The sequence below is a fragment of the Cryptotermes secundus genome, unplaced genomic scaffold, assembly GCF_002891405.2.
Source record: "Cryptotermes secundus unplaced genomic scaffold, Csec_1.0 scaffold633, whole genome shotgun sequence".
NCBI classification, from domain to species: Eukaryota; Metazoa; Arthropoda; class Insecta; order Blattodea; family Kalotermitidae; genus Cryptotermes; species Cryptotermes secundus.
In genome coordinates this window covers 212,870-226,932 of record NW_019739220.1, presented here as the reverse complement: position 1 = coordinate 226,932, position 14,063 = coordinate 212,870, and the positions used below count along the sequence as shown (strand labels likewise).

The 14,063-nt window shown below is 41.9% G+C and overlaps 1 protein-coding gene across 7 annotated transcripts in view; it reads right to left on the bottom strand.

Moving 5' to 3' along the window:
* LOC111871760 (zinc finger protein 664) overlaps positions 1-14,063 on the bottom strand; it is a 61,893-nt gene that overhangs the window by 18,256 nt on the left and 29,574 nt on the right. For 6 of the 7 annotated variants that reach the window (XM_033754387.1, XM_033754382.1, XM_033754383.1 and 3 more), the window contains one exon: positions 9,103-11,046. The exons of the other annotated variant lie outside the window; for it this stretch is intronic. In XM_033754387.1, coding sequence (XP_033610278.1) covers positions 10,012-11,046 — 1,035 coding nt within the window. In that variant the 3' untranslated portion in view covers positions 9,103-10,011. Of the gene's footprint in view, positions 1-9,102; positions 11,047-14,063 lie in introns of those variants that run through there. 7 annotated transcript variants of the gene reach the window in all.

Below are 14,063 nucleotides of genomic sequence, written 5' to 3'. Positions count from 1 at the left end.
AAAAGATGGTAGTCGGAGGGTGCCAGATCAGGGCTATAGGAGGGGTGTGGAAGAACTTCCCACCCCATCTTTGCAATTGCTTCCAATGTGACCTTTGTGGTCTTCGGTCAATAACCGCGGGACCCAAAGAGCACAAACTTTCCTATAGCCCAAGTTTCCAATCATCTCCTGTACTGCACTGTGCCCTATTCCAAGTTTTCGGGCTACTGTGTCCATAGTCACGCCTGTCATCTTGAATGATCTCATCCACTCTTTCTTTGTTGCGTTCAGTTGAGGCTGTTCGAGGACGACCGCTCCGAGGCTCATCCACAATGCTGGTGTTCCCATCTTTAAAATATTTCACCAATCTTCGAACACTGCTCGCACCCATGCACACACTTCCATAAGCACGCTGAATTCAGAAAGCAGTGCGTCAGTGCCTTCGGATGGCTGGAATGGAATTTTACAGAAGGGGAATTTTCAAACTCCCAGAACGCTGCGAGAAATATGTACAAAGAAGTGTCGATTATGTGGAAAAATAAAGAAAGGTCTGTAGATTGAGGTGGAGTATTTGGTTTGTCAATAATAAAGTATGTTACTTTATAAAAAATTGTTGCTCATGACTTTCAGTACGACCTACGTACATCTTCAATGCAATTTTACGATCGAAGACTTCCCCTGTCAGTGGAAAGTTGCGCACATAGTCATGATTTTGAAAACAGGAAAAAATCCAAACGATGTTGCATCGTATAGACCCATCAGTCTCCTACCGATTCTCTCCAAAGTTTTGGAAATAATACTGCTCAAACGATTAGTACCCAAAATCGACGATCATCAGCTCAACGTACCTACATACGTGTATCAATTTGGCTTCAGAAAAGGTCATGGAATGCTCGAACAAATACATCGATTAGTAAACCAAATTCATAGTGACTTTGAAAACAGGCGCTACTGCTCAGCTGTATGTGTTGATATGAGCCAAACCTTCTATAAAGATTGGCGCATAGGCTTATTATACAAACTTAGGTGCGTTTTTCTACGTGATTCTCTATTAAAGTCTTTTTAGTTAAATAAGGCGAAGCCTATACCGAATCATACCCTGTCTTAACCGGAGTTCCGCAGGCCCTTCCTTGGGCCTATGTTATACTCCATATATACGGCTGACTTGCCAGAAACCGGACAAACAATGCTTGCCACCTATGCCGACGACATAACAATTCTAGCGTCTTATGAGAACCCAATTGAAGCATCCCGGATATTGCAGACGCACTTAGACCAATTCGAAGAATTGCTACAACGCTGGAGAATTAAGGCCAAAGATACTAAATCCGTGCACATCACCTTCGCTTTGAGACACGGAACCTGCCCTCCGGTACTATTAAACGGAACATGCATACCACAAGAGGAATCTATCAAATACTTAGGCCTTCAGCTGGACAGGCGGTTGACTTGGCGCACACATATTCTGGCCGAAAGAAATCAACTGGACATTAAATTTAGTCAGATGTATTGGCTAATTGGTAGAAAGTCAGAACTGTCTATGGAAAATAAACTTCTAGTATACAAGACAATACTGAAGCCTGTTATGCCACCAGTTATACCGTGGTGACGGGGGGCGTGGAGGTATCCCTGCTGTCACCTCTTGTACTGCAGTCACAGGGGTAGAGCTAAGGAAACGACTAAATTACTTCCTCATCGTTGCTTCATTGGCTAGGGTCACACTGTTCACGGGCCTTGTCAGGAGGGCGCCGGTGCGAAATGTGGTAAGGGAGGAAATCACAACAGAAACCCACATCCTCACCCTATGCTACCCTATATTAGTATATACACAATCAATATACAGTTATACACATTTTGGTACTATCACAATGAAAGAGCCGACTGGTGTCGGGTTACACATTACACTTGTCTACCTCTGCATCACTCAGTTGGATCACTCTTACGACCCGTACACTTGTTGTAACGTTCCTAACTCAAGTCCCATTGGAGGAGTTACACTTTAATAGTATCACAATTATTAAGCATGGCATTAAGAGTAGTTCCACTTACTTGGGTTGAGTCTGCAGACGGATGGCGTTGCCGGGTGCCCNAAAAATAAAGAAAGGTCTGTAGATTGAGGTGGAGTATTTGGTTTGTCAATAATAAAGTATGTTACTTTATAAAAAATTGTTGCTCATGACTTTCAGTACGACCTACGTACATCTTCAATGCAATTTTACGATCGAAGACTTCCCCTGTCAGTGGAAAGTTGCGCACATAGTCATGATTTTGAAAACAGGAAAAAATCCAAACGATGTTGCATCGTATAGACCCATCAGTCTCCTACCGATTCTCTCCAAAGTTTTGGAAATAATACTGCTCAAACGATTAGTACCCAAAATCGACGATCATCAGCTCAACGTACCTACATACGTGTATCAATTTGGCTTCAGAAAAGGTCATGGAATGCTCGAACAAATACATCGATTAGTAAACCAAATTCATAGTGACTTTGAAAACAGGCGCTACTGCTCAGCTGTATGTGTTGATATGAGCCAAACCTTCTATAAAGATTGGCGCATAGGCTTATTATACAAACTTAGGTGCGTTTTTCTACGTGATTCTCTATTAAAGTCTTTTTAGTTAAATAAGGCGAAGCCTATACCGAATCATACCCTGTCTTAACCGGAGTTCCGCAGGCCCTTCCTTGGGCCTATGTTATACTCCATATATACGGCTGACTTGCCAGAAACCGGACAAACAATGCTTGCCACCTATGCCGACGACATAACAATTCTAGCGTCTTATGAGAACCCAATTGAAGCATCCCGGATATTGCAGACGCACTTAGACCAATTCGAAGAATTGCTACAACGCTGGAGAATTAAGGCCAAAGATACTAAATCCGTGCACATCACCTTCGCTTTGAGACACGGAACCTGCCCTCCGGTACTATTAAACGGAACATGCATACCACAAGAGGAATCTATCAAATACTTAGGCCTTCAGCTGGACAGGCGGTTGACTTGGCGCACACATATTCTGGCCGAAAGAAATCAACTGGACATTAAATTTAGTCAGATGTATTGGCTAATTGGTAGAAAGTCAGAACTGTCTATGGAAAATAAACTTCTAGTATACAAGACAATACTGAAGCCTGTTATGCCACCAGTTATACCGTGGTGACGGGGGGCGTGGAGGTATCCCTGCTGTCACCTCTTGTACTGCAGTCACAGGGGTAGAGCTAAGGAAACGACTAAATTACTTCCTCATCGTTGCTTCATTGGCTAGGGTCACACTGTTCACGGGCCTTGTCAGGAGGGCGCCGGTGCGAAATGTGGTAAGGGAGGAAATCACAACAGAAACCCACATCCTCACCCTATGCTACCCTATATTAGTATATACACAATCAATATACAGTTATACACATTTTGGTACTATCACAATGAAAGAGCCGACTGGTGTCGGGTTACACATTACACTTGTCTACCTCTGCATCACTCAGTTGGATCACTCTTACGACCCGTACACTTGTTGTAACGTTCCTAACTCAAGTCCCATTGGAGGAGTTACACTTTAATAGTATCACAATTATTAAGCATGGCATTAAGAGTAGTTCCACTTACTTGGGTTGAGTCTGCAGACGGATGGCGTTGCCGGGTGCCCAGTCGGTGCCCATTCTGACATGGCCTCCGGCCGCAATTGGCCAAAATTACTGTTCAAATAATCCCCTTACTAATTTGGTCTCTGGGTTATATACCTTTATTTATGCTAACTCATTAGTTTCCCGGGGGGTGTAGTTCCGCCTCCAATGACGTCTTATCCCTGGGTGGGTGATCTCGATGGCTGGGATCCTAAGGGGACACACACCCTTCTACTGCTAGACCATTTGGCTAACACTTTTACCTGCAAACGTTACCCCCATCTTGCTCAAGTGTAGCTTCTGCAAAGTTAGCATTTCGAGGTACCTTCAATGTCATTCTGCTGACTTGACATTCCCGCGTGGCAAGCCAATGTCCGTCTAAGTCCATACACAGAAATTCCTTTAAGTTGTTTAACCCTTCTTACATCCGCTTTCGTACATCTTACAAATATTTCCCCCAAGACTAAATCTATTCCAACCAACATTTTCCCCTAACATACAAAAAGTTAATACTCTGTTAACATATTACCGGGAGTTGGCCTTCACTGCAAAACAAAGCCTATTTGGACTTACGGCACACCATTATGGGGAACTGCAAGTACATCCAATATAAAAATGTTGCAGATATTCCAAAATAAAGTACTTCACGCTATAGTCAATGCACTGTGGTACGTCCCAAACAGACTACTACATGCCGATCTAGGCATACTCGTACTCACAGTACGGGAAGAAACTACAAACATGAGTCGCAAATATAAAGGCAAGATAACAGTACATCCAAATGAACTGGCAACTACATTATTAAACGACGCAGACTCAGAAGGAATAAGCCAACCGACCTAACGACGCGCTTCACAGAAATGTAATACATATTATAATAAAGTTACACTCGAAATATGATTCCTAGAGAATGCTCACTGGAGCATTACTCTCACTGACATGTTCTCTTATTAGTATTTAAGCCTTACATTAAGTATTTCACAAGATGTACTTATAGTCCTTAATATGGACCGATTGTACAAACAATCGGGGATACAAAAAAGAAAGAAATGGTCAGGGTATCCCCCCACAATCCATCATATGGAACCCGAAAATTCGTTTTCGTGTTGACAAGAGCATGCAAATTCATCATACTCTGAATCACTTGAATCCAGTCCATATATTCTCATCCTGTTTCTTTCTTATTGTAATGGCGCAAGGGTTATGTACAAGTAGATATGTTTTTTTTGGGTAAATTTGGAATAAGTGTATCTAGACTTTAAGATTAAGAAACAGAAATGATGAAACGTACCAGGAAGCTTGGGTTTGCAAAGAAGTGTAACAGGCTATAGCTTAGTAATCAGAATGCTAGCACGACAGGTAATAACGCTGACATTGAGGAAGAAGATATAGGAAGTAGGTCATAAACACTATGGCATGAGGAAAACGCTGAGTCGGAGAAGGCGGTAGACCTGAAAGAGCCAACCCCCATTCGATAAACAGCCAATGAGTGGGCCACACCGACCCAAAATACGTCAGAATGGGCGGGCCAATACACCCCGGAACCCAACGAGTCACCAAAAAAAGAGGGTACATAAACTCGAGAAATGAATCAAAAAAACTTTTAATATTATTAATTGACAAAGAGTTAAGCCGTAGGCTATCGCCGAGAGAGTGATGGCAATGAGTAGGAGTTGGTTGGTGATGGCGAGCGTCTGTTTCCTCAGCTCAAGTAAGTGTACTAACTTCATATAACCATGAACATTAAGTGTGATAATATTAAAGTGCAAACCCCAGGGAGAGAAAGTGAAAACTAGATGGACTAGGTTTACTGAGAGAGATAGATAGAGGTATTAGGTACCCAACACCAGGGTGACAGGAGATAGAACTAATGTGTGTACTACAGGGTCATAACCAAATGTAATGCAATCCGACAAAGGTCGGCAAAGTGTGTATATTATGTATACAGCGACAGAGGTGAATAGAGTAGGATAGAACTGCGCTGTGATATTAATTAAACCTAGCATTCCCTCAAGTGTTACCCTCCTCCCTGACGACTCCAGCCCTCCCGAAGCTTCGGAGAACTGCGAGTTAAAGCCAGGACTAGTGACGTAAGCGATCGATAAGTTTGCTTGAGTTTTCTTGACAGAACAAGATGGTGGCAGCATACTAAACCGGGTGACAGAGCGGGATACCTTTAGGCTCCCGACACCACGGCGTAACAGTGGTGGCAGCGGTGGGATAACTCCACGCCCCCTGCCACCACGGCGTAACAGTGGTGACAGCGGTGAGACAACCAATCCACCCCTGTCGCAGGGGCGTAACACTTGTGCATTTTAATATTAGCCTTTCATGTGCTTCTAGATCTTAAAAGTTGTCCCTTCCCTTCAGATTTTATTTTTACACATTTCATATGCATTTATTTCCACCATACGTGCTCTGGCCGATCGCAGTAGCCGCGCGGTCTAAGGCATGGTCGGTCTGGGCTCGTCTGAAAGCTGGGATCGTGGGTTAGAATCCCACTCAAAGCATGGATATTTGTTTGCGTTTATTCTGTTTGCATTGTTCTGTGTGTAGGCATAGCCCCTTGCGATGGGCTGACCATCCTTCCGAGGACTCCTACTCTGTACAAGATTGAGAAACTGAAAAGCGGCCAAAGTCCAACCAAAGGACTGTAGAGATACAGATAGATAGGCAGACAGACGGACGGATAGATAAGAGTTCTATGCCCGGCTCAGGTCATGCTTGATTTGATTATCCTAATAACGGGCCTATTCGGTGAAGGGAACAAACCATAAAGGTCGTTACATGTAATTTTCTCGATCCTTCTGTTATTTCCCGGTTCTTGGGTGCAAAGAATGTTCTCAGAACTCTGAGGATTAGAAAGAAAAAAGAAAACACTGGAACATGACTGCCTTTATTAGCTTCCACATCGGGATGTGCCCCGTGAACTTCACTCCACTTTCACGAAATCGCATATGAAACAGCAGCGGTCACAACAGCGTAGACGCCAACATCATGCAGTGGACAGAACTTGAGCAAGCCCTCAAGCCGGATTAAGAACGAATCATTTTAAACGCTAAGGTCTGTTTGCGAGAGGCGTCCGATGTACCAAACGTGGCGTAATTGCGTCCCTGAAGGGGTGAGACCTGCAATGATTAGCTCAGCCTCGTAACATATAAGTTCATTACCAAGACTTGATTGGCACACAGGCGATGTGCGCTCAGCATTCTAATTAATAAAGCCATGAGGATGCTCTGAGCTTCGGTTACTGTGTACATACGCTGGGAGTAATTGATAACAACTTGATGGCAACTCCGACACGTGGATGTCAAGAATGGATGTGAGCTGAAGAAGGAATGTGTAATGTCTTCCTAACTGCTGAATTGCTGTACATCTAATTCACTAATTTAATGGAGAAGAATTTCTCCAGAAGGACTATTCTCCAGTTACTCCAGACATCCACAGCCTTTTACGGAAACCTAAAGTTCATATCCTGCTTACAACAGTCCGCCAATGGAAAACAACCTGAATTGTATACATTGATGCTAATAAAACATGGGAAAGTTGGGAAGGCTAAGTTAAAAAAGTACAGGGCTATGGTACATTTATTCGAATGTAAAAAGAAAAGTATCATTCCAGACTTAATTCCTAGAGCAATGACTTCCCGACAAGGCGATCAATCAGTTCGCAAAGGCTACAAATTTCACTGCACAGAGCAGTACGTGGAGATACTAGATGTGTGCGCTGTATTGGGAATGTTTTAAAGAGTGCACTGAAATTCCAGGTTGTTCTAATAAAGGTGCAGCAAAACCTACAAACTACTATACAGGAGAATATGAATACTGTAGCACGATAAATGGAATTAGAAAAAGCAAGCTCTAAAACAACACATTTGTAGGGGACACAGAGGCTAGTTTGTACATTCTGACTGAAACTCAACCACCAATAGCAGTGGCTCCACCAGCTAACAGGTGGAAGCCATGTTAGGCCTGTTTATCCTCACTCGATAATCACTATTCAGTTGGTCGTCCTGTGCGGATAGATTAAAACGGTGACTCACAAGTTTTTGCGCCGTCTTAAGTACAACGTCGTTCACTGCTCCTTTATTGGACTATTTAAACAAGTAAATATTAATTACTAAGAGGAGATGAAATTTGGGTAATGCTTGTTACCATTCAGTTCAAATCCTTTTGTCTTCTCATCTGCTGTCTAAAAAGTAAAAATTAAAATATAGAAAACAGCAATTTTGCCTGCGATTTTAATGATTGTGAAACTTGGTCTCTGACATTAAGGGAAGAACATAGACTCAGGGTGTTTGACAACAGAGTGCTGAGGAGAATATCTGGACCAAAGAGGAATGAAATAATAGAAAGTTGAAGAAAAATTGCATATGAGGTGGTTGATAAATTGCATCTTTGTCAAATATAATTAGATTGACAGATCTAATGAGGATTTGATGGGAAAGGCATACAGCTGCATGGGAGAGGAGAGAAATGCATACAGAATCTTGGTGGGAAGTCCAGAAGAAATGAGACCCCCAGGATGAGTTAGACTTAGATGGGAGGATAATATTAAAATTGATCTTAGAGAAACAGGATGAAATGGTATGGATTGAATTCATGTGGCTCAGGAAAAGAATTAGTAGCAGGCTGTTGTGAACATGGCAATGAATCTTCGGGTTCAATTAAATGTTGAGAAATTCTTGAGTGACTGTGCGATTGGCAGCTCCTCAAGAAGCGATCCAAGGAGTTAGTTTCTCAGTATTTCTTAATAAGATGGAGTAAACGATTATTGAACATTATTCGTATGTAACTAATGTGTAAGTCGTTTGATTAAGAAATACACAGGCCCATTATTGCTAAACCAATCCTTCGACAACTGCAGGGGTTACGTTTCTGTACAATAACACGCCAAACGTTAAACCCACCGTTGGGAAACTGGGGGTTAGGTGAGACGCGGCCGCTGTTAACACTCATCAAAGACTAACCAAGCTTCTTGTTCCTTCATAGCCTAGAAAACATGAGTGAAAAAAAACAAACTCAGTGGTTTTAGTCTGCAAGCGAACTATGCCGACAGCAACCACCGCTTGTCAGCGAAGTTAGTGCCAACTTTAGCGGATAGTGGATGTCTTGTGTTCAGGGCACTGAATCCTCACAGCCGTCAATTTCGGTTTTCTATCAGAGTTGCTATTTCCTTGAAGTAGCTCCTCAATTATCTCCACGAGACTGATTGGACCCCGTTCCAGAACCACTAGTTCTCAGAAAATCTGGATGTGCAGCCAGAAACTCTGACCACTAGACCACAGTGGCGGTCTCCAGCCACTACTAGAACCAACAAAATGACTATAATAAATAAGTAGTGTGTTCAGGAAGGAAAGCCCTGACTTGTCAAAATGTACTCTGAATGATGGTGGAAATCAGGAGGCCTGTGTTGACAAATACGATGAAATGACAACTTTATTACATGGAAATCTGTACAGGAAAGGTTCATGGATGGCCTATATTTTAGTTCCAGCACAATTATATCAGTATTCAATATTTATTTTTTCTTGCTCATCTGCATTGTCACCAATGTTTTAGTGTTTAAATCACTCACTACAGCTCACTTATCCCTCTGATTACCTTATTTTAGGATATCTGCAATCTACATATCATTTGTGTTTATACATAATCCAAAAGACACAAAAAATATGTAATGATGTACCATTACAAATTATGTTCAAAACTGTCACACAGGAACCCAGAGAAAATATTCTTTACAATGATGACAGGAACAAATTCATTTACCAGCATGATCAACTGTAACCTGAGGTAACCTGATTAAGAACATTATTGCTTATACGTATTGTATGAGCAAAGGCATTCTCAATTATGCATAAGCTGATGTTGCCTGAGATTTGTTTGGCCTTCGAAGGCTTTGTTACACACATCACAAGAGTAGGGACATTCTCCAGTATGGACAATATGGTGTTGCTTCAGATTAGTCTGTTTTTTGAAAGCTTTCTTATAAACATCGCATGAGTACGATGTTCCCCTGTGTACACCCGCTGATGTTGCTTCAGATGACCTGGGTATTAAAAGCTTAGTTCCAAGGATCACATGAAAACAGAAGCTCTGCAGTGTGCGAATGCTCATGTCTCTTAAGATTACTCTGATCTTTAAAGGCCTTCTTACATATTCCACATGAGTATGGGCGTTGTCCGTTATGCACACGCATATGTTTGATGAGATCACTTCTTTTACTAGAGCCTTTTCCACACACATCACATGTGTATGGTCTCTCCCCTGTATGCACCCGCTGATGTTGCTTCAGAAGAGTCTGGACTTTAAAAGCTTTCTTACAAACATCGCATGGGTACGGACGTTCCCTTGTGTGCACCTGCTGATGTTGCTTCAGATGACCTTGGGAAGTAAAAGCTGTTACAGGCATCACATGAAAACAGAAACTCTACAGTGTGCAATAAGCTCATGTCTCTTAAGATCACTCTGACTACTAAAGGCCTTCTTACATATTCCACATGAGTATGGGCGTTGTCTGTTATGCACACGCATATGTCTGATGAGACCATTTCTTTGACTAAAGCCTTTTCCACACACATCACATGAGTATGGTCTCTCACCTGAATGCACACGCTGATGCCTCTTCAGATTAGCCTGGGTTTTAAAAGCTTTCTTACAAACATCGCATGAGTACGGGCATTCCCCAGTGTGCACCCGCTGATGTTGCTTCAGATGACTGTGGGTATTAAAAGCTTTCTTACAAACATCGCATGAGTACGGGCATTCCCCAGTGTGCACCCGCTGATGTTCCTTCAGATGACTGTGGGTATTAAAAGCTTTCTTACAAACATTGCACGAGTATGGGCGTTCACCTGTGTGCACCCGCTGATGTCGCTTCAGATGACTTTGGGTATTAAAAGCTTTGTTACAAACATCGCATGAGTACGGACATTCCCCTGTGTGCACGCGCTGATGTCGCTTCAGATGACTTTGGGTATTAAAAGCTTTGTTACAGGCATCACATGAAAACAGAAGCTCTGCAGTGTGCACATGCTCATGTCTCTTAAGATTACTCTGATCACTAAAGGCCTTCTTACATATTCCACATGAGTATGGGCGTTGTCCGTTATGCACACGCATATGTTTGATGAGATCACTATTTTTACTAAAGCCTTTTCCACACACATCACATGAGTATGGTCTCTCCCCTGTATGCACCCGCTGATGCCTCTTCAGATTAACATGAAGACTGAATGCATTTTCACAAATATCACAAGAGTATGGATGTTCTGCACTGTGTGCAGGTATATGCATCTTAAGTTCACTCTGATGACTAAACACTTTCTTACAGACTTCACAGGAGTATTTTGTTTTGTTAGATGCAAAGTACACCTTATGTGGTTCACTAGTATCAGCAGTTTGTGAATCAAATTTAACTTCCAATTCTTCATTTGTTGTCAGACTCTGAAAGAGGAGAGTGTTCTGTTATGAACTGTAGGTACTGCGTGGAAGCAAGTCTTAAATTAAGTTAACTGATCATGGAAGATGGAAATTTGTACTAAAGTGAAAATTCCCAGGCTTCAATCAAGGTCACTAACCTGGAATTTCACCATAAAAGTAACTGTGCATATGATAGTCAGTGAAGAAGTTTGAAGTACGAGCCTAATACTTCAATGTATAATCAATAGAGAGAAACAGTTTCAGAATCTGCATTATAAGGTATGTGACTGAAGACTTATAGCATTTCTGACAATTAACGACACAAAAAATTAAATGTCTGCCTTCAAAATATGTTAGATACTCAGCATGTCAAAAGACCTACTTATATAGAACATGAAGGTCCATTCATTCCTTGCTTACAAAAGCTGGGAAACAGATCCTCTCCTGAGCCAATTAGAAATCCAGTTACCACTATCACATCTTATGATCATTTTAATGTTATTATTTATTTGAAGTTTAAGTAATTTTCTTTATTGCTAGTGGGGTGGGACTAAGTCCCTTGTACTGTGGCCACTTCTAGCCTATTGTACCAGCCCCAGATGATAGGTGAGGGTGATTGTGGAGCAATTGGTGGAATAAAGACTGGCAGGGGAAACCAAAGTATTCGGAGAAACATGCCCCATCACTACTTTGTCCACAAATCCCACTTGACCAGACCAGGGATCGAACCTGGGGTGCCGCAATGGGAAGCCAGCGACTAACCGCTTGAGCTATGATGCGGCCTTGGAAGTTTAAGTAAGTAGTAATACTGTCAGAGCCCAGACAATGTAACATTGAATGATAATATGAATAGTGGTCAGGAAAGAACATGATTATGGCCTGTTTTATCAGATATCTATCAGGAGGAAATGTGGGAAATCTTGAAAGACCTCAATCAGAATACCTGATCTGCAAACCAAGATTCAAATTGGCCCCCTTCAGAATGCAAGTGAGAACACACGAGTCAACTTGCTTAGTCCTTCACCATCCTGTACAGCACATTACTGTCCCTTGTTTTTGAAAATGTTTGTGATTTTTCTGTACCATTATACATGCATTTTCTTACATTCACTTGAACCCAATACTAGTAGAAAATTACATCGGTGTTGTTATATGTGTTGAACATAATTTTAAATTTAGGTAACTTTCTCATTTAATAGTTAGTTAGATATTGGAGAGGGTGGGTTTCCCCATGCACCAAGACCAGTTTTGATCTATTGTGCTTCCTTCTATGATATTCTACCAGTCTCTATACCCTACCGATATTGGTGCATAGCATCAGCCCCGACCGAGCCAGCGAGTTCTCTACTGGCTTGGCGGTATCTATAATGCTTCCCCCATCAATCAGAGGCGTTAGAGACTACTGTTGGGCGGGAAACGTCCTTGAATTTGGCTCAGTGACCTCTTTTGGAGATATAAGGTTCTTTTACGTGCCGTAAAGCTACAACACGGGACTCACGGCTTAAAGTCCCTCCCGGAGGACTTGTTCATTGAATTTTTTCGCCCTTAAAAATTCCACGACCTCTGCCGGGTTTGAACCCACGTACCACGAGTCATGAGGTGGGAACGTTACCTCTAAACTACGGAGGCCACTTTCTCATTTAAAAAAAAAACACATAGAAGGGAAACAGGAGTAATCAATGTAGGAAAGAGGCTACCGTGGCCTCCTTTGGCATGGATACAAAGAACACCAAGCATACACAAGCTGTGATCCTTACAGTGCTTATATATATTTATAATATTCATTTAGACTACTTCTTTGTAAAGAAACACAATGAACAATGGGTCTGCAAACTCAGGGGCTTCTCAAACACCATGAATATAACAAAAAGGTATGTAGTGGGTAAACTTCACCCATGCATGAAACCACAAACAAAGAAACAATAATACAAAAATTACGGTTAATTTTCTTTGTTCCTAAATTAAGCGACTGTAAAACCAGTATGAATACAAACTACTAGAAACAGAGAGCTAAGAAAACTATTATCACTTTTTACTAAAACAGCCTCATAGGTATAAGTGTCATTATATGTTAAGTGCGACAGATTACTTTCTGAGCTGAGGTTCTCATCATGATTAATATAAAGTTTATGGTCTTCTAGTTTGGCACGTAGATACCTACCTAGCATGCTATACTGCATCACATTCCAGAAGACCGTAAACCTTTACTAGTTATATTGCACAGCACTGCTCTCCTCCTTAGTGCAAAGTCAGATAATTTCAGCATTACAAAAATGTAAGTTTACTGGCTCTGAACCACTCAAGTATTCAAATGCAGTCGCTATGTCACTTATAAAACCTGTGGGGTTATACTACTAGTGGTTATATTAGTATCGTCTGCAAAGAGAGTTGATATAGATTTATTCTTAACAAAATTTGGTAAGTCATTTATATTGAGAAGAAAGAGCAAAGAACCTATTATGGATCCTTGTGGGACGCCATGCTTTATTTACCATATTCAGAAATCACTCTCTTGGGAGTCACTAGTACTGACACACCACTGCAGGGAGCTAGTACTTCTAGCATGCCTACAGTAGGAGAAGGTCTGGGACACCTAGTCTCTGGAGTAAGTGGATTCTGTCTAGCAAAGAAGGCACTGTCCAGACAGAAACTTTAAAAGGCAAGAGCTAGGGCAAGTGAAGCAAGAACTGGGGGCATTCAGCAATCAGGAAATGCAGGCTCACCCAAGCAGAGAGAAACCCCTACCAAGACCCTTAAGAGGCCAAGGTCAGAGGGCAGTACACCCACAGAAACGGCCAGAGCTCCAAAAAGGCCCAGGGACGCTAAGGGACCAGGGATTTACAAGGAGGCTGTGACCAACATAAAGGTAGCTATCTTCATGGAAACATATCCTGAAGATAAGCTAACAGAAGATGACCAGAACTCCATTCGGGAAGTACTGGGAGGGTTGTTACATAGGACACCATTAGAAGAACTACCATACCTGAAGTCCTACAGACTGCAGGGAGAAACACTTTTTTATATACCTGTATGCGCCGACC